General features: G+C 53.4%; 3 protein-coding genes across 6 annotated transcripts; 2 read left to right on the forward strand and 1 right to left on the reverse strand.

Annotated features, from left to right (window-relative positions):
* Nucleotides 1-527: 527 nt before the first annotated feature.
* On the forward strand, nucleotides 528-3,942 carry CUNH2orf68 (chromosome unknown C2orf68 homolog). The gene is made up of 4 exons (XM_089537751.1): nucleotides 528-679; nucleotides 1,601-1,716; nucleotides 1,922-2,067; nucleotides 2,941-3,942. The coding sequence occupies exons 1-4, from the start codon at nucleotides 579-581 to the stop codon at nucleotides 3,061-3,063; spliced, it is 486 nt and encodes a 161-aa protein (XP_089393877.1). The 5' UTR covers nucleotides 528-578; the 3' UTR covers nucleotides 3,064-3,942.
* A 1,383-nt stretch (nucleotides 3,943-5,325) lies between these two features.
* TMEM150A (transmembrane protein 150A) lies at nucleotides 5,326-13,851 on the forward strand. Of its 3 annotated transcripts, none has more exons than XR_016282294.1 (8): nucleotides 5,326-6,148; nucleotides 8,583-8,871; nucleotides 9,793-9,840; nucleotides 9,958-10,044; nucleotides 10,403-10,470; nucleotides 11,049-11,176; nucleotides 11,816-12,437; nucleotides 12,557-12,645. XR_016282294.1 is itself a non-coding variant. In XM_089537747.1 (8 exons), the coding sequence occupies exons 2-8, from the start codon at nucleotides 8,807-8,809 to the stop codon at nucleotides 12,758-12,760; spliced, it is 816 nt and encodes a 271-aa protein (XP_089393873.1). In that variant the 5' UTR covers nucleotides 5,501-6,148; nucleotides 8,583-8,806; the 3' UTR covers nucleotides 12,761-13,851. The 3 variants fall into 3 exon arrangements, 2 of the variants coding, with proteins under 2 accessions (XP_089393873.1, XP_089393874.1); XM_089537747.1 differs by having other exon boundaries at nucleotides 5,501-6,148; nucleotides 11,816-11,993; nucleotides 12,519-13,851; XM_089537748.1 differs by lacking the exon at nucleotides 8,583-8,871 and having other exon boundaries at nucleotides 5,502-6,148; nucleotides 11,816-11,993; nucleotides 12,519-13,851.
* A 393-nt stretch (nucleotides 13,852-14,244) lies between these two features.
* Nucleotides 14,245-16,358, reverse strand: LOC149306631 (E3 ubiquitin-protein ligase RNF181-like). Of its 2 annotated transcripts, XM_089537756.1 has the most exons (5): nucleotides 16,229-16,358; nucleotides 15,263-15,396; nucleotides 14,858-14,973; nucleotides 14,682-14,756; nucleotides 14,245-14,523 (listed from the first exon to the last, which is right to left on the reverse strand). In XM_089537756.1, exons 1-5 carry the CDS (start codon nucleotides 16,342-16,344, stop codon nucleotides 14,464-14,466), a joined length of 501 nt encoding a protein of 166 aa, XP_089393882.1. In that variant the 5' UTR covers nucleotides 16,345-16,358; the 3' UTR covers nucleotides 14,245-14,463. The 2 variants fall into 2 exon arrangements, with proteins under 2 accessions (XP_089393882.1, XP_089393883.1); XM_089537757.1 differs by lacking the exon at nucleotides 16,229-16,358 and having other exon boundaries at nucleotides 15,263-15,606.
* Between the last annotated feature and the right edge of the window lie 885 nt (nucleotides 16,359-17,243).

Here is a 17,243-nt window from a genome sequence, read left to right on the forward strand (position 1 = left end):
CTAGGGAAGGCAATGGTGATGCATGAGCAAGGGGTTCTGGGCCAGTTGCATGGCTCTTGCGAGGCGGCAGGAGAGACGCAGAGGCAGGAATGGGGGTGCAAAGCTTCTTCGCTGGCCAGGCCTTGGCCAGCCCCTTTTATTCACATCAGGGTTACATGAGGTTTACATTATCTCATAGTACATCAGAAGGCCATTTGCGGAATCAGGGACCAATGTGTACTCAGGAGAATCCTAATTAGCAAAGGGAGCAGGATGTGTACACTGTCTCAGCCGAATCAACATGGCCTTATCCAATTAGGGATAAAGCATTGCCAACCAGAAGGGGAGTCATGACCTCGTGGTTTGCCAGCGAGGCCATCACATCCTATTCTATCCTGGGAGGGGGTGCAGCCCCTGGGCTTTCCAGGGGATGCCACAGCAGGTGAGGCCCGAGGGAGCATCTCTGCAGGGCAAGGGACGCCTGGGCAGGAGGAGGACTGCAGCTCCCAGAGTCCCCCAGCCGGCTTAGTCCTGCTCCTCCTCCTCCTCCTCCTCCTCGCAGTCCCCTCCTCTTCCTTCTCTGCTGGGGCTGGACTTCCATGGCCTCTGGAGCAGCCGAGAGAAGCCGGGGGAGGCCCGGGGGGCGGCTGGACATGAGCCACGGCTTCGTCCGCCACATACGGCGCAACCAGATGGCCAGGTGAGAAGGCAGGCAAGGCAAGGGATGGAAGGAAGGAAGCCATGGCGGCCTTTAGTTAGTTCCTGGCATCCGTGTATTTCATGCACACACACACTGTGTCTGTGTATATATACATGATGAATTCTGCAGGTTGATGCTGTGCGACGTTGTCAGCTGTACAGAGGGGACAGTCTGCCTTCGTCAGGAAAGGCTGGGGCTGTTTGGGCCAGGTTTTGGGAGGAGCTATTTTGGAAGAGATGGCTTTGCAATGGTGGACCTCCTTTGAGGAATACTGCCCATGATGCAGAGTTGGGAATCACCTGGAGGCACACGACACACAACGACAAGGGACACTGGGTGCTGGTCTAGCAAGGGGCAAGCTTCTCCGTAGATGGGTAAAGTTAAAATGTTTACAACCAAACAGGTATTTTTGTCCCACTGTGTGTGTGTGTGTGTATCCATCCTTGTGTGTCCATGTGTGTGTTAAATTCTGGCTATTGTTGCTATTTTCCAACCCACTGACTGGAACACAAAAATACCTGTTTGAATGCGTTCCAGGTTAGACCAGGACCAGTCTCCAGTGCCCCTTGTTGTTGTGTGTTGTGTGCCTTCAAGTCGCTTCTGACTAGGGAGACCCTTCCCTGGGGTTTCCTTGGCAAGATTTTTTAAAGGACATTGGTAGGTAGGCTTACTCATGGGCTAGTGATGCCTTTGCTTCTAATGCAGTTGCTTACCCTGGTTTAAGGGTGTTTTATTTTTAGGTTAAGGTGTGTGTGTGTGTGGGGGGGGGATTGTGGTGCCTGGATGTCAGCCTTCCTGCCACAATCCCAACAGAAACACCCTTCCACATTGCAAATAGCAAAAGTGGGGGACCCCTCAGAGAGATCCTCCTGAAAGTGCCCCATGGAAAACCTTGCTTGATCCTGGCCTTTCTCCCTCCAGGGACGACTACGACAGGGAAATGAAGCAGGCCAAGGAAAAGGTGAAGAAGAGGCACACACCGGCCCCGGCCCGGCCCAGGAAGCCAGACCAGCAGGTCTATCATCCCTGCCGGAGGGGTGAGTTGCAGTTAAGCTGATGGAAGGGGATGCCAGGGGGACTCAATCTTTAGGCTACATGTGCCAAAGGAAAGAGGGATCTTTTAAAAACCACACAGCAGGATGGGAGTGGACATGGAGGGACGGCAGGAACCATCTTGCTGTGTGGATCCCACCCTGAGGGAAGAACCGCTGCCTCTCCTGGCATTTCCTTTTTGCTTTCCAGGTAAAGCTGAAGCCTCACCTGGCTTGGAGTATGAGGGATCTAGCGAGAGCAGCTCCAGTACGGATCCGGATGTCAACGGTCCGGCCCTTTTCTGCCTGGAGTATGAAGCTGACAGCGGGGAGATCACCTCTGTTGTCGTACACCAGGTACGCAATCTGAATGTTGGAAACGTGGGCTGTAGCCAGAACGTCCTTAGAGCAGGTCCATGGATGCGGCCCAGGAAGCTGCCCTGGTGTCCAGGCAGAGCCTTGGCTCACTGAGGCCAGTGCTCCCCATCTGTCCCTGCATCTCACCCTACCAGTCGGAAAATTGGGAAATAACACCTCCCTGTCAACAACTCCATGCTGTGTGTAATTGTGTGCACCTCTGGCGTGCTGTTACTCACCTTAGTTGCCTTCTCTGCTTCATTGGCTATATCAGGACCCATAGAGATGGCTACTAGAGCCCCACCAGTGAACCCAGAAGCAGAAGCCTGGCTAAGGAGCAATAGCTGGGGTGAAGCGTTCTCCAGTTTTGTTTTCACACATTCCTCTGCAAGTTGGTTGTATTACCTTTGCATGGCAAATTAGTTGTTCATTATGTACATGTGCGTGTATTCATTTTCTCTCTGACCTTTCCCACAGTACGGACACCAAGGTAGCTCACAACGTAAAGTCAAACAAAATAAAACTAAAGAATCAATCGTTATAATTTAAAAGGTTGAAAAATTAAATAAGCATCTTCATTAAAAACACTAAAACAGTTCTCAAAACATTTTAAAAATGCTTTTTTAATGCAAATTAGAATAAAGAAGGTGAAAGTACAGCATCCGTCATTAAAAGGAAGGCATTGACCAGAATAATACGAATAAAATGCTCTTTACCTCCTTCTCTGCTGGCAATGGAGGAGCCAAGGGAGGGCTCCGGGCCTCGCCTCCTGTCTGGAAGGGAGTTCCACAGTTTGGGAGCAGCCACCAAGGAGGCCCTGCCTTGTATTTTGCAGATGCCCTTCCTTCACAGCCCCTTTACTTCCTCCTGCAGGACCATGACCCGGAGGAAGTGGTCGAGAAGGTCAGTGCCCAGAACCAGCTGGAGCCGGCTCTGCGGGAGGCCCTCAGGCGGCGGGTGCAGGAGGAGTTGGAGAAGCGGCGGGTGACGCGCTGAATGCCTCGCAGGGCTGGCCTGTGCTCTTTCACCAAACTGGGAGACGCTTTCTGGGGGAGGGAACTTGTCCCTTGGTGGTTTGGCCTGGAAGTCTTGGGAAGGTCCAGGTATTAGCTGAACCTTGCTCTTGGTGTGGGTCAGGATGCCTCTCTCTGGCTCCCGCCTGCCTGTCCTCCTTCCCTGAAGTGGCTGCAGAACCAGTGATTGTGTTTGAAAGCAGGATTAGAAGGGAGCGTGGGGACAGGAGCAGAGTCTCCTTGGGAAGAGTTGAGGGTCTCCTTGAGAAGGACATAGTCCTGGGGCAGGAAAGCTCTCTTGCTAGCAGGTGGACTAGTGTCCCTTAGCTTGTCTTGGCTGTGGTGTTGTAGGGCCACCCCAAGTGGACGGTCTTATTTGGAGCACTGGCCAAGATAATGGGGTGGCCCTGGATGGTGGGGTTGGGGACGGGGAAGAGTCTGCTGGTGGTCATCTGCTGGACCCTGCAGGGCAAACCGGCTGTCCAAGGTTGATGAGCTTTGTAAGGCACACACCTTTCCACACCATTTCCTCTTTCTACACCAGATCATCCAGTTTGATCTCTCTCTCTCTCTCTCTCTCACACACACACACACACTAATAAAGCTGCACAGATTGGCTTGGATCGCATGTGAAAGAACTGGGCTTTGGTGAGGGTCTTTTGGAAGCTAGGGAAGCTCTTGCATTGCATGCCCCTCACTCACCTTTTAAAAGCATGGCACATGATTGTAAATACATGGAACGTGCTGTTTGCTCTGAGTTCTTCACTGAAGCTGAAAACAGCTCCCTTGAATTTGCTGTCTGCATTTTCTCCTCTCTGTGACTCTTCCTGTGGAAAATACATGTTTTTTCTTGCTGTTTGTTCTTCTTGGTGCAATCCTTGTACACTGTAATTATAATGGCATTCATTAAAAGCATTCAGACTGCAAAAGGGGTCACTTTGAAAACTGACTTGCGATTAGCTGGACACAAGGAACTGCTTTATGTTAGCGTAGGCTTTTCTTTGGTCTGGCTAGTAAAGTAGGTCTTTAGGACTTTGTAAGACGAGGGGTCATCTGTCTTCTACTACCCCAAATCTTCTAGACTGGGGATGCCAAGGGCTGGTGGTGCTGATTCAGTATCTATGGCCTGCCTTTTAATGTCGCCCTGCATTGCCATAAGCAGAGAAACCATGTGATGTAGTGGCACTGGGCTACATCTCTGGAGACCAGGGTTCGAATCCCTTTGACCCGCCATGGAAAAACACTTGGCATCCTTGGACAAATCATCCTCTCTCAGCTTGAGAGGAAAGCAAAGGCCAACCCTAAGTGAACACATTTCAGTAGATTAATTTATTGTAATTGTTTGCTTCTAATGTGTTAAGTATTTTAACCCTTTTTAAAACCTAAACTGGGGAAACAAGCCTGGGTTTAAGTCTTCAGTGCCCAAATGCTTCCTGTAGTAATTTAAACAAATGTCAATGTATTTTGAATTTTAAAAATATACTCAGTTGGAACATTGAAATTTTGAACATTTGACAGAGATTTTGCCCCAAGTGCCAGGAGGGCGATGGACGGTGGAAGAGGAAAAGGAAGGGCTGCCTTGATGCTCAAGCCATGAAATCCACAGGGACACATTTATAAGATGGAGCAATGGAAGATCTGGGTCACAATCAGTGGTTCCCAAACTTTGGTCCTCTGGGTCTTTTGGACTTCAGCTCCCAGAAGCTCCACCTAACTTGGCCAACATTCAGGAATGATGGGAGATGAAGTCCAAAACATTTGGAAGACCAAAGTTTGGGAACCACTGGGTTACGTGACCCAGCTCTGTAGCTATAAAATGAAGTTATAAGCGGATGTGCCTACAATTTTTCAAAAGGGAGTGTGTTTAATCTGTCAATGTGGGAGAATGCTCCCGAATTCCTGTCCTGCGCTGAGCTCTGACCTTTGGGAGAGGGACCAGGTGGCTCCATTTTGGAAAGGTCTCCAAAAGTGCATGCAAACCCTCTCCTTGGGGATTGTTGTAATAACAGGTTTTTGTTGCGCCAATAATGAAAACGCATGAACTGCCACACCAGATCCGTCCGGACGCAACCGGCTCCTAATCCCGTTTCCTGTCGCTGGCGAGACGCCCGTGGGAACGCTCCTCACGTCTCAGTGCTCTTGGAGCATTTATTCCCTCTCTGACTTCCTCCGTGTCATGGCTGCCTTCGAGGCATTCTCCACAACGAAGCCATTGTTCGCGTAAGGATTTCATCACACGCCATTCGCCTCTAGGCTGAAGGCTCTTGAGTGCTGGAAAAACACTTGACCTTTGCATCTTTCCCAGCCACAGCTCTTGCAGACACCTTTTGAGTGACTTCACCTACTTTGCTGTGTTAAAAGCGAGAAGAGTAAAGTGGGGTTGTGATATGTGAGTTGGCAACAGATCTGGGAGGCTTAGTGGACCGCAAGCTGAACATGAGCCAAGAGTGTGATGCAGCAGCCAAAGCAGCCAATACGATCCTAGGCTGCATCAATGGGACTGTAATGATAATAACAATAAGTGTTATTTTGGATCGTGGTCCATTTGCTCTTAATGCCACCAACTCCTTCCCTCCTCCTCTGCTTTCTAAACCCGGTGCATTAAAGCAGCCGCCCTTTTCCAAACAAATCGGTTAGTATCGAGAAAAACGATTAAAGAAAGACAGACAAGGCTGGGCTCCTTCCCTTCTAAGGGAAAAGGAAGAGAGCGAAGAAGCGAGCCCGGAAACTCCCGCATCCGAGGGGGTGCTCTCTCTCTCTCTCCCTCCCCTTTTCGTATCTCTGTGCGAGGAGGGTCAGGCCAGGCCAAGGGGGCGGGGCGAGGAAAGGCTACAGACTACATTGCCCAGCGGCCCTTGCGCGCCTGAGCCTGGGCGCCCCCTCCCCACTCTCCGGAGTCCGGACGGAGGGAGGGAGGGAGGGAGGGAGGCCCGGACTGGCCAGCGGCGGAGGAAGAGGAGGGAGGCCCGGAGCGGAGCGGAGCGGAGCGGAGGGCGAGGGAGGGAAGGCCGGCCGAGGCCTGGCCGGACCCTTCTTGGGAGCCCCGCCAGGAGGACCAGGACCAGGAGGTAAGGCAACGGAGGGCTGGCTGCCTGACCGACCCGCCAGGCCTCTTGCAAAGCCTTCCCCGGACACGATGCACGGCCCCCGCAGCCTCCCCTCCGGCAGGAGGCCTGGGCCCCTAGGCCACCCCGAAACAAAGGCCCCGGGGGCTGCGTGGCCCGAGCCCCCTCCACACACACACAGACCGGCCTCTGCCAGGCTGCCCCTAAAAGGCTGGGGCCCTGGGGGAGAGACCCGAGGGCAGCCCCTGGCCCCTGAGCCTCCTTCCCACCCTTTTGGGGGGCTGCGAGCAGGGGCCATCCCTCCGGGGACCCCTTCCTGACCCCCTGGAAGGCCGACCTGCCCAGCTGGCCCCCTTGGCTTGGCCTGGCTGCCCCTCTCCCTTCCCGGCCGGGGAAGCAGCTGGCCCACTGGGAAGGACTGGGCAGGACTGGTGGCCCACTGGGAAGGACTGGTGGCCCACTGGGAAGGACTGGGAAGGACTGGTGGCCCACTGGGAAGGACTGGTGGCCCACTGGGAAGGACTGGTGGCCCACTGGGAAGGACTGGGAAGGACTGGTGGTCCACTGGGAAGGACTGGTGGCCCACTGGGAAGGACTGGTGGCCCACTGGGAAGGACTAGGAAGGACTGGTGGCCCACTGGGAAGGACTGGGAAGGACTGGTGGCCCACTGGGAAGGACTGGTGGCCCACTGGGAAGGACTGGTGGCCCACTGGGAAGGACTGGTGGCCCACTGGGAAGGACTGGGAAGGACTGGTGGCCCACTGGGAAGGACTGGTGGCCCACTGGGAAGGACTGGTGGCCCACTGGGAAGGACCGGGAAGGACTGGTGGCCCACTGGGAAAGCCCTAAGGCGCGTCTGTCAAGGGGCTTCCTTGGCCATTTGCCATGGCCTTCTCCAGAGGCTGAGAGGAGGTCGCCCAGTGAGTCTGGATGGCTGAGCGGGGATTCAAACCCTGGTCTCCAGAGCCCTAGTCCAGCCCAAACCTACACTAGACTGGTTGGCCAAGTGCCTTTGGTCCTCCTGGAAGGGCCTTGGCAGAAATTGAACCAGGGCTTGAAATGGGAAGCCGTCTTCTGGCAGTTGTCCATTCACATTGGACAGAAATGTCTTTGCTTCAGGCAGTCCTAAGCCCATTTGAATGAGCAAAGGCAGCAGAAGGTGGCTCTTCCTGGCAGTCCATGGCCGTTATCAGAGGAGCCTTGGAGCCCGACTGGCCTGGCCCCAGTTTAGCTCCAGAGACGAGGCCTTGCAGACTTTGCACAAGTGTAAAAAGCATCCCCAAGGGAAGGGACCAGCGTTTTCTTAAGAGGGGTCCTGAGGCAGACGTGACGAAGGACCCTCTGGGCTGCAGAGCCCTTGTTGCAGAAGGTCCAAGGAGGCGTTTGCCTCCCAGATGGTGCCCCGGGAGGCTGGGGTTTGCTCTGGCTAATCTCTTTGCATTCCAGCTGGACTGGTTTCTGGTGCCAAAAACAAGTTTGCTGGAGATGCTGCTGGTGGCTGAGAGCCTTGCTCACATTTCATTCTCCTTGGTCTTGGTCTGCAGTCAGCCTCCCTGGGCCTCATCCGCTAAGTGTGGCTTCAGGGAGACGCGGAGGAGGACTGTTTTTGAGGCCAGGGGCTCGCTTGATTTATCCGATCGCCTCCAGCCTGTTTGTCAGTTGGCAGTCACTTGCCCTTTCATATCCTTGGAGTGGAAGGTCCTGCGGGGACCCCAGAGGGGTCAGGCTGAGGGGCATCTTTGACCATAATGTGCAGGGAGAGAGGCACTGTCAGCAAAGGGCAGACATTTTGGGAAGGGTGTGCCAGGGGACTGGGTCCTCCTGTGACCCAGGAGAGCTCCTGCTCTCATCAGGCGGCCAAAAAGCCTTGGCTGGGAATAGCAGGAGGCCGGCCGGTGAGCGATCAGTCAATCTCCTTTCAGCCGGAGTCTCAGGACCTGGCAAAAGGGCTGCAGCAGAAGGCATGAGAGATGCCCGTGCCTTGGATGTGGGCGCACTGGGCTTTTGGGAGGGCAGGCTGACCTCACACACTCCCTGGCCTCCAAGTGTGGAGGAGCAGGACTCTGAGCCTCTTGGCCCTGCCAAAAATCTTAGCATCCCTGGCTCCAGTTCCCGGGAAAACAAGCCGTGGGCGAGACTGTTTTGCTTTCTCCTGCTTGGTGAAACTTTCCCTGTTCCTTGAATCCCTGGAATCAAGGGTAAATGAAGGAGAGAATAGGGAGGGTGGTTGACGGGAGGCGGGGGCACAGGAGAGTATTAAGGTGCAGCTGATTTGTGCCTTGCTTTGGGCAGTAGGGCCTGCCTGAGCCAGAAAGAAGCCAGGGCAAGGCAGCCTCAGTCCATTTAGTGTCCAAAACTGACCCTCCCTGTGCTTGCCAACCTGGGCTCCGCCAAGGCCTGACCAACTGACCCCTGTCTCTGCCTCTTTTCTTCCAGGAGCTGCCTGTGGATGGTTCCCGGGGGAGGCCTTGGCTCATAGCTAGCACCCCCTCCTTCCCTCCCTCCCTCCCTTCTTCCTTCCCTCCCTCCCTTCTTCCTTCCTTCCCTCCCTTCTTCCTTCCTTCCCTCCCTCCTTCCCTTCCACCCCTCTTCTCCCCTCCCTCCTTCTCTCTCTCTCTGCCCCTCTCCCCCACACAGATGTTGTGGACCTCCACTTACTAATGACAGCGTGGATCATCCTCCCCATTAGCCTCTCTGCTTTCTCAATCACTGGGATATGGATTGTGTAAGAGCTGCCTTCCTCTTCCCTTTGGGTCTAGGGTGGGCACCAGGGCTTAGCCTTGAAATCAAAACCAGACAGGGGCTCTTCTCGAGGTCTGAGACATTGCTGTAAAACAGTACCAGGACCTACTGACTGGGCAAGGGCACTACTCAGCAAATCTGAGCCCTGACTGTTAATTCACATCCTTGACATATATCACCAAAGGCTCTTGGGGACTTGAGGTTTTGTGCCAGGACAGTGTGACTGACACTTGGAAAGCACACACAATTGTCCTTCATACTGGACCAGGCTTATGTTTGGTCAGAGCCCAACTGGAGCCCTCTATCCAGTTCTGGGCAGTAGAGTTTTAAGAAGGATAACAACAACCTGGAGCATGTCTTCCCGAGGAGAGTGACCAAGATGGTCAAAGGTCAGGAAACCGAGCCCTTGTGAGAAACAATTGAGAGAGCCAAACCTGTTTAGCCTGGGGAAGAGTGAGAGGGGATTCTACACACCCATCTGCAAATATCTGAAGGGCCGCAGTCACAAAGAAGAGAGAAGTTTGTTTTCTTCAGTGGCTGGGGGTGGGATTGGCTTGGGGCATTTGGATTACTGTATTGCATTGTATGTGGAGCTGCCTTTGAAGTGTGTTAATGGACACTCTGGCAATTGTTGTGCAATGAGATTTGGCCCAAGAGACATTCCTGGTGGAGACTGCCCCATGTCTGACTGTTAAAAGCAGATTGAAGCCGCTTGTTTGCTTTGGTTTGTGAAAAACAAATAGGGTGCACTTAATCTTTGGGAATCTGGCAGCAAGGAGAATAAGGTAGTACCTTTGGAATCATGCTAATTCCAAAGGTCTTGTTTGTTTTGTCTTGATGGGCCAGTCCTGTTTTTCCCCATTTTTAATGTGCTCTGTTTGTTGTCTCTCCCTGTGCCTCACAGGTATGCCATGGCGGTGATGAACCACCACGTCTGCCCCGTTGAGAACTGGTGAGTCCTTCTGCAAAGGTGCAGGATAAGTCCTGCTGGGCTGGCTTTGGGTCTTGCGTTTTTCCTCTCCCAGAAGCACCTGGTTGTTCCTTGGCACATCTATCCAAACTGTTGCAGGTCCTACAATGAGTCCTGTTCTGCTGAATCTGCCAAGCATGGCTACCCCAAAAGCTGCTGCACCCTGGAAGACGTCCCTTTGATCAGGTGAGCTGGGAAAGATGATCTGGAGTAACTTCACCTGAGCATTTGCAAAGACAATTTAGGCATCCAAAGCAAAGAGGAAGTAGGCCAAGTGACCAAGAGAAACCAAAAACTGCAAATAGAAGAGTTCTTGGTGTGAAAAATTTTCTGTGTCTCAATCTAAGCAATGCTTGAATTTTAGGAACTGAAGGGATATTTCCTTTGGTGGGAACAGAATTCTTATAGGGGCAGTTCCATCATTTTGCTTTTCCTGCCCATAGCTACACATGTGCATAAACAGTGCAAGTGACATATTTGGCAGGGCTGCCTGCTTGCCAGCCACTTTCAGCCTTGCTCCCTCTCTTTCCCCTTTCTCTTACAGCAAGTGTGGAACTTATCCTCCTGAAAGCTGCCTCTTCAGCCTTATTGGGAACATTGGAGCTTTCATGGGTAAGTCTTGCTTCACCGTCTCCCCAAAGGTATTACCTGCTTGCCAGGCTGAGGAACTGGATGCCCCCTCCTATGCCTTCCAGTCCTGTGCCTGCCCTAACTGGTTGTCTTTCCTGAGGCGTAACCTTTCTCAGTCCCAAGAGAGCAAGATTTTTTCCAGTGTGGTTATTTCTCTGGCCTTCAAGAAGAGGACAGGAAACCCTGCAGGGAAGGGACATCCTCCTGCCAATGGATATTCCAAGTTGACCGGCCAAGTTGAAGGGAGGGGGAAGACTCTGGGGAAATCTGGGTGGCTGCTCCGGAAGGGGCCTCCTGACAGCTAACAAAAATGCCTTCCTGGAATCATCCCTGGCAGCTAGAAGCCTCTATTTTGAAGGCCAGGGTTCAGGACTCCATTAAAGTTCAGAGTACAACCCAGAAGATCCCTCATTCCTGTGACCTAGAAACCATCAGCCACCAGTGGCAGAGGCCTGAGCCATGGTTTGGGGCAGAATCCCAGTGTTCCCATGTATTTTGCCTTACCCCCACCCCACTATGCTTTAACCCCTTCCAAGAGCATCTTTTGTTCCCATCCACAGTGGTGATGATCTGTTTCCTGCGCTACGGACAGCTGATCGAGCAGAGCCACAGTTCCTGGGTGAACACAACGGCACTGATCACCGGCTGTACCAACGCTGCTGGCCTGGTTATGGTGGGCAATTTCCAGGTTGGCTGAGAGGTTGACATGGGTGGGGGTCAAAGCTGCCTCTAGAGGCGGCTGGGAAGACTGGGATGCCATTTGAGGAATGCCGCAGTGACATTCCTTGACCCTCCTGTTCCTTGTGTGAATTGGGGTTGGTACTGGTCTGAGGGCAAGGAAGTGGAAGCAGACACCAGTCTCAGGTGTATTGTGGGCCAGCTGTTTTGGAGGTGGCAGTGGGATGGATGTGGCATTGCTGGAAAGCTAGCCTTCCAGAAAAGCAGTGTAGATTTAGGATTCTATTGAGGATAGTACCAGAAGGGACCAGAGATTTAAGGGCAGGACAAAAGTCCTCCAGCTCCCAGGGTAGGAAGGCAGTACCCCATACTAATGCAGGGTCTCAGTGAGTGTGTGAAGAACAGACCCATATTGTACCCGTGGATACATGTGAGGCTGGGACAGAGATGAGGTCATTTGCCTTGGTCAGCCCAAGACATTTTGGTCCCTGAGGCACACCAACTGCTGGGACGGAAAGGTTTCCTTGACTCTACTTTTTGGCTTAGAAATGGAACAAGGAAGAGGAGCCTTCTTTGGCTGGGAAGAAGAGGGCTGGGCTCCCATCGACAGAAGACATTGATTCCTCCATACATGTCTTTCTGCCTCCAGGTGGACTATGCCAAATCTCTTCACTACATTGGCGCCGGGGTTGCCTTCCCGGCCGGCCTGCTTTTTGTCTGCCTCCAGTGCGTCCTCTCCTACCACATTGCCGCCTCTGCCCTGGACTTCTGGATGGCACACCTACGTGTCTTCCTCACCACCGTGGCCTTAATTTCCCTCATCCTCAGTATCCTTTCTCTGGTTGCCTCCCTGTTGTGGAAGCGGGTGGGGAGGCAGATGGAGGAGGACCCCATGGTCCAAGACCCCACCTGGGAGTATTTTCACTTGTTTTTGTTGTTTGTGCTAGATCATGTTAGAGTGCAACTCCCAACACCCCCATACCAGCAACAGCAGCTGGAGGCTTGATGTCACTGAGGCAGTGAACCCACTCCAGGGTTTGGACCAAACTTGAATGCCAGAGTGCTGAACCTGCTTTGGTGCTAAGATTCAGCACCTGGAAATCCAGCTTAAAGCCTGGGACAAATTCGCTGCCCTACTGACATGGGGGTCGCTACTGCTGTCTAGCCAGCATAGCCCCCAGTCAGGCAGGCCACAACTCTTCCCATCCCTGCTTTACTCCCTCCCAGGACCTGGAGGCTTTCTTGGCCATATCTGCCAGCACCTGGGCTATGTAAGCTTGGGACAGGGACCCTGGTCCACCTCCCCAAAAGGGGCTCAGAGTCTGCCTTTCCTTGACCCCTGGCCCTCTAAGGTGGCATCTTCTTCATTCACGAGAGCTTCCTCCTCCAGCACCTGGCAGCCATCTGCGAGTGGGTCTTCGTCATAGACATCCTAGTCTTCTACGGCACGTTCACCTATGAGTTTGGGGCCGTCTCCACGGACACCATGGTGGCCGCCCTGCAGCACTCCAACGGCCGGGGCTGCAAGTCCCCCGGCAGCAGCAGCACCTCCACCCACCTCAACTGCAACCCTGAGAGCATCGCCATGATTTGAGGGGAGTGCCGGCCAACTGTCCCCCTCGCCTCCCTTTGCAGCTTCCAGCAGGCTGCCTTTTTTGTGTTCCCCCAATGGGGGAAGAGGAGCACCTTTCTCCCCTCCAGTAATTTTAATCATGTACCAAATGGGGTGTTCTTTTTTTTTTTTTTTTAAGAAAAAAGCACTGCTGCCAATGCTTAATTCTTATCTTCCTGCCAACAAATTCCCACTTAAGTGGGAGACAGCGGCCATAATCAGGTTTGGGCTCCTCACATGTGTGTAAGCTCCCCTTCTGAAGCGGTTGGATGTTTCTATCCAGTGCACAATGTCATATTTGGCTCCAAATCATGGAAACGGAGCAGTGTGTGTGTGGTGCCATTGTGCACTTGGCTGCACATGTGTTGCACAGTTTTGCCATCCAAGGTATAGGTTGTGGAGCACAAAGCTGCACATTCACCCCTATGTAGGATTTCTGTTGTTGCCTCTGATTCCCCCAAAGCCAGGCGGGAAGCTATTCCAGGATGGAGCAGAAACGCTCCACCTGTGTCATGGCAGCTGCCCGGCCTGTCTGTGCAATAGACCAGGCCCTCCAGCCGCCTTTCCGTGGGTCAGTGCGTCAGTGACAAAGGGAGACTCTGTCAGTTCCCACAGTACCCATCGCAGCTGCCCTTGGAATAGGATTGCCTCTCACTGCCAGCAACGCTTTCCTCTCAGCCAACCTTCAGGAGTGGCAGCAGCAAATAGGGACAGAGGAACAGCAGGTGGGTTAAGTTTTAACATTGTAAAACAATTTGGTCCATGTTTAACAGGATGCTTCAGAGTGGAGAGATGCCTCAAAATGGAACCCCCCCCCCCGCACAGTTATTACCCTCCTGCCCATCTCTGCCCCACACAGACACACACCGCCACCTTAATCTGCCAATGTCCCTGATGCCCCCCTCCCCGCCCCCACAGGGAACCAGGTTGGGTGCCAGGGAGGAGAGCGCCTCTTGCCCTTGGCCCGCAAATATCCAAGCTGGTTTGTTTGGGTGAGATGTTTTGGTATTTTTTAGAACTTTTTTTATATCTCTCTCTCTATATAAAATGTGTATAAAAAGAGTTGTATCGGAGCAAGTGTGCCTCCGTGTCTTTCTTTGAGGGTGAAGCAATGGCAGCCAGGATGCGGCCCTCCATATACCTCCCAGCATTCCTAACCACTGGCTGTTGTTGGCTAGGAGGGCTGAGGGGAACTGCAGTCCATCAACACCCAGAAGGCTGCACTTTGGCCGCCTGCAAGAGATGCAGTTTCTGTTCTCAACTGATTTTCACATTGGGGGGATTTGGCAGTTTGAAGAGGGTTTCCTTGCCCTGGGCCAAGAAATTGGAGGGTGCTGTGGACCATGTACAGGCCACGGATCACGTTTCCACACCCCTGTCCTGGATGGTGGTGAACCAGCTGGCTGCATCCAAACTGAGGACTGCTCCAGCAACAAACAGGCCTAATGTCACACTGAGCCAAGATCCCAGGTTAATAAACTGGAGGATATTTATTTCATCACCAGCTCTTGGTGGAGCGGGGCAAAGGAGGGACGCCATGCCTCTTGGTCCTCCCTGGGGCATCCTGGCCCCAGGCAATCATGGAAAGGCTGCAGCGGAGGGTGCCCCTGGGCCAGAGGAAGGCAGCAGGCAGGGATCCAGCAGCCGAGAGAAAGGGAAAGGAGGGCGGAGAGGGAGCCGCCTCGTCACGTGTACATGGCACCATGGAGGTACTCCAGCCGGTGGGCCTGCTGTTGCTTCCGCAACTGGAAAGTCCAAGGAAAGGGAATTAGTTGACAGTGATTTCTCTGGCCTTCTGTATGGCAGAAGCAGTCCCTGACTTAAGTGCCAGAGTGTGCTGCCCAAAAGGGAGAGTGCTTCCTGACCACAAAGTTATCTACTCCTGGCACTGGCATTCACTCACCTTGTCCTTCTTGTACTCTTCGTATTCCTCGTCGTCTGTGGGCAGCTCATGGCGGCAGAGTGGGCAGGAGTTTGTCTGGGCAAAGAGGGAAACGAGAGTCCAGCCTCTGTGTGAGGAGCAAAGTCCACTTTCCCTCCCGGCCCCAAGGGTCCCCTCCTGGCCCCCCATCTCCTCACCTTCCCAAGCCAGGGCAGGAGGCAGCCTGAGTGGAAGAGGTGCTGGCAGGGCATCTTCCGGACTGTCTCCTCTTCCTCAAACTCCAGCAGGCAGACCGGGCACTTCGGGCTTTTGTCTGGGAAGCAAAGGAAGGATCATAGAATCACAGAGTTGGAAGAGACCTCAAGAAGGGCCCTGATCCAGTCCAAACCCATTCTGCCATGCAGGAACTCTCAATCAAAGCATCCCAGTTGACAGATGGCCATCCTGCCTCTGCTGAGAGGCCTCCAAAGATGGAGAATATGTGGAGATGGAGGAAGGGTCTGTGACAGAAGACCCCCATTTCACTTCCTGTTCTATAAGAACTACATCCCACTCTCTAGGACCAGCACAAACACACACATCCCAATTCAAAGGCACAGCACCTGCTTGCGAAGGGGTGACCCGCACTGCAGGGAGGGCGTCCACGGCCTTTTTGGCGGCAGGAGGGGGCAGCCGGTGCTCCCAGTCTCCGCTCTCCAGGGAGCCCAGGTCGATCTCCAGGCCGTTGAAGAGGGACCTGCAACGAAAACGGTTCTTCTCTGCTGTTTGTTTTTCCCCTGGGATTGGAAAAGGCCCTCCTTTTTCACTGCAATGCCCAGAAGTCACAGTTTTGGGGCAGAGAGGCAGGAACTGCCATAAGAAACCCATGTTGTGGTTGTAGTTTGTGTATAGTTCGTGTATAGTAGCTTTTAGTGGTGCGTGTGTGTGTGTGTGTATATATGCATATGAATATTTATGTATGACTAAAAGCTTCCATATATATATATATACACACACACACACACAACATATATTTACACACAACTAACACAAACTGAGTTTGCGCGTGGTAGCTTTTATTTATTTATTTATTTATTTATGGCATTTATACCCCGCCCTTCAGCCCTAATGGCTGTCATATAGATATAGATATAGATGACTAAAAGCTACTATATGTACATACATATATATATATATATATATATATGGAGAGAGAGAGTGACTAAAACACAACTAACGCACAACGAATACAAACAGTTTATGTGTGTGTGCATATATATAGTAGCGTTTAATCAAAGGTATCACATATATATGCATATACACACATAGAATATATGCATATGGATACTGATATGTATGACTAAAGCTACCGTATATCTATGTGTGCGTTGCGCACGTACACCCACAACTTATACACAACTATCGCAAACAGAGTATATGTATATACAGTGTGTATGTGTGTCTACACCGCCGACCGTCTCTGCCTTCGTCGTGGCGTTGAGCCTGGTCTCAGCCTAAGCCCCCAAGCGGAGCCTCCAGGGGCGGAGGCAGTCTACCTTCAGGGGCTTCAGGGAGGCCTCCCTCCGTACCTGGCGAGCTGCATGAGCTGCTGGTGGCGGAGCTGCACCGAAGGGGGCCCCGAGGAAGAGGAGGAGGAGGAGGAACCGCCGGGGTCGCAGTCGTGCTCCTCGAAGTACGAAGCCATCCTCTTCTTCCTCCTCCTCTGCCACCCGGAAGCGGAAGCGGAAGCCGGCTCTGCCCTGCTCGGCGCTCATTGGCCGGGAGCATCACAGGGAGGAGCCAATCAGGGCGCGGCGGCGGTGGCAGGGCAAAAAGGGGCGGGGTTTACTGTGAGGAGATTGCCTTGCATAGATATCAATTGCCTTGCAACCTCCTCACGGTAAACTCCGCCCCTTTCCCCGCCCCTTCCTGCTCTGCCGCCGCTGCCGCCGCCGCCGTGCTCTGATTGGCTCCTCGGTCCCGATGATCCTTTCCCCGGAGGAGGAGGAAGGGGCTGAGAGAGTGTGACTCCCCCGGACTCTTCTCCCGAGGCTCTGAGGGGCTTCTGGGCCACTTCCCTCCCTCCCCTCTTCAGGGGTCTCCCACCCAAGTCACAACCGGGGCTGGCCCTGCTGAGCTCCCAAGGCCAGAGGAGAGCGTTGGGCCTCTTCGGCAACGGGCTCTGCCACAGTTCCTTCCTCTGAAATGGGGCCTGGCATTGCCAGTTGGTCTCCCATCCAGGGACTGACCAAGGCTGGCCCTGCTGAGCTCCCAAGGCCAGAGGGGACCTGGTGCCTTGAGGCTCTTTAGGGAGGCCTCTAGGAGTCCCTCCTTGACTTATGGGGACCTCGTGGGTCTCACTGGGCTTCTTAGGACATGGACGCTTTCACAGTTCCTTCCCATGAAAGGGCTCCCATGGGGCCTGGCATTCCCTGTTGGTCTCCCACCCAAGTCCTAACCAGGGCTGGCCCTGCTGAGCACCCAAGAGCAGACCCTCTGCCCCGAAATCAGCCCCGTTTTTTGGGGGGGCTCTTTGGAAGTCCCGGCTCAAAGCCAGGCCAGACTCACCTTCCCTGAGTTGAGTTCTGTTGTAATGCCTATCTT

Source organism: Sceloporus occidentalis, unplaced genomic scaffold, assembly GCF_023333645.1.
Source record: "Sceloporus occidentalis isolate IW3139 unplaced genomic scaffold, rSceOcc1.0.p SCAF_9, whole genome shotgun sequence".
NCBI lineage: Eukaryota > Metazoa > Chordata > Lepidosauria > Squamata > Phrynosomatidae > Sceloporus > Sceloporus occidentalis.

Bases quoted from the DNA above. Each gene is read 5' to 3' on its own strand.
- CUNH2orf68 (XM_089537751.1), top strand. From the start codon at position 579: ATGGCCTCTGGAGCAGCCGAGAGAAGCCGGGGGAGGCCCGGGGGGCGG. The intron at 680-1,600 runs GTGAGAAGGCAG...TTCTCCCTCCAG, and splicing joins CGGCGCAACCAGATGGCCAG to GGACGACTACGACAGGGAAA. The intron at 2,068-2,940 runs GTACGCAATCTG...TTCCTCCTGCAG, and splicing joins CCTCTGTTGTCGTACACCAG to GACCATGACCCGGAGGAAGT.
- TMEM150A (XM_089537747.1), top strand. From the start codon at position 8,807: ATGACAGCGTGGATCATCCTCCCCATTAGCCTCTCTGCTTTCTCAATC. The intron at 9,841-9,957 runs GTGAGTCCTTCT...AAACTGTTGCAG, and splicing joins GTCTGCCCCGTTGAGAACTG to GTCCTACAATGAGTCCTGTT. The intron at 10,045-10,402 runs GTGAGCTGGGAA...TTTCTCTTACAG, and splicing joins GAAGACGTCCCTTTGATCAG to CAAGTGTGGAACTTATCCTC.
- LOC149306631 (XM_089537757.1), bottom strand. From the start codon at position 15,527: ATGGGTTTCTTATGGCAGTTCCTGCCTCTCTGCCCCAAAACTGTGACT. The intron at 14,757-14,857 runs GTGAGGAGATGG...CTCTTTGCCCAG, and splicing joins TCCTGCCCTGGCTTGGGAAG to ACAAACTCCTGCCCACTCTG. The intron at 14,524-14,681 runs GTGAGTGAATGC...TGGACTTTCCAG, and splicing joins AAGAGTACAAGAAGGACAAG to TTGCGGAAGCAACAGCAGGC.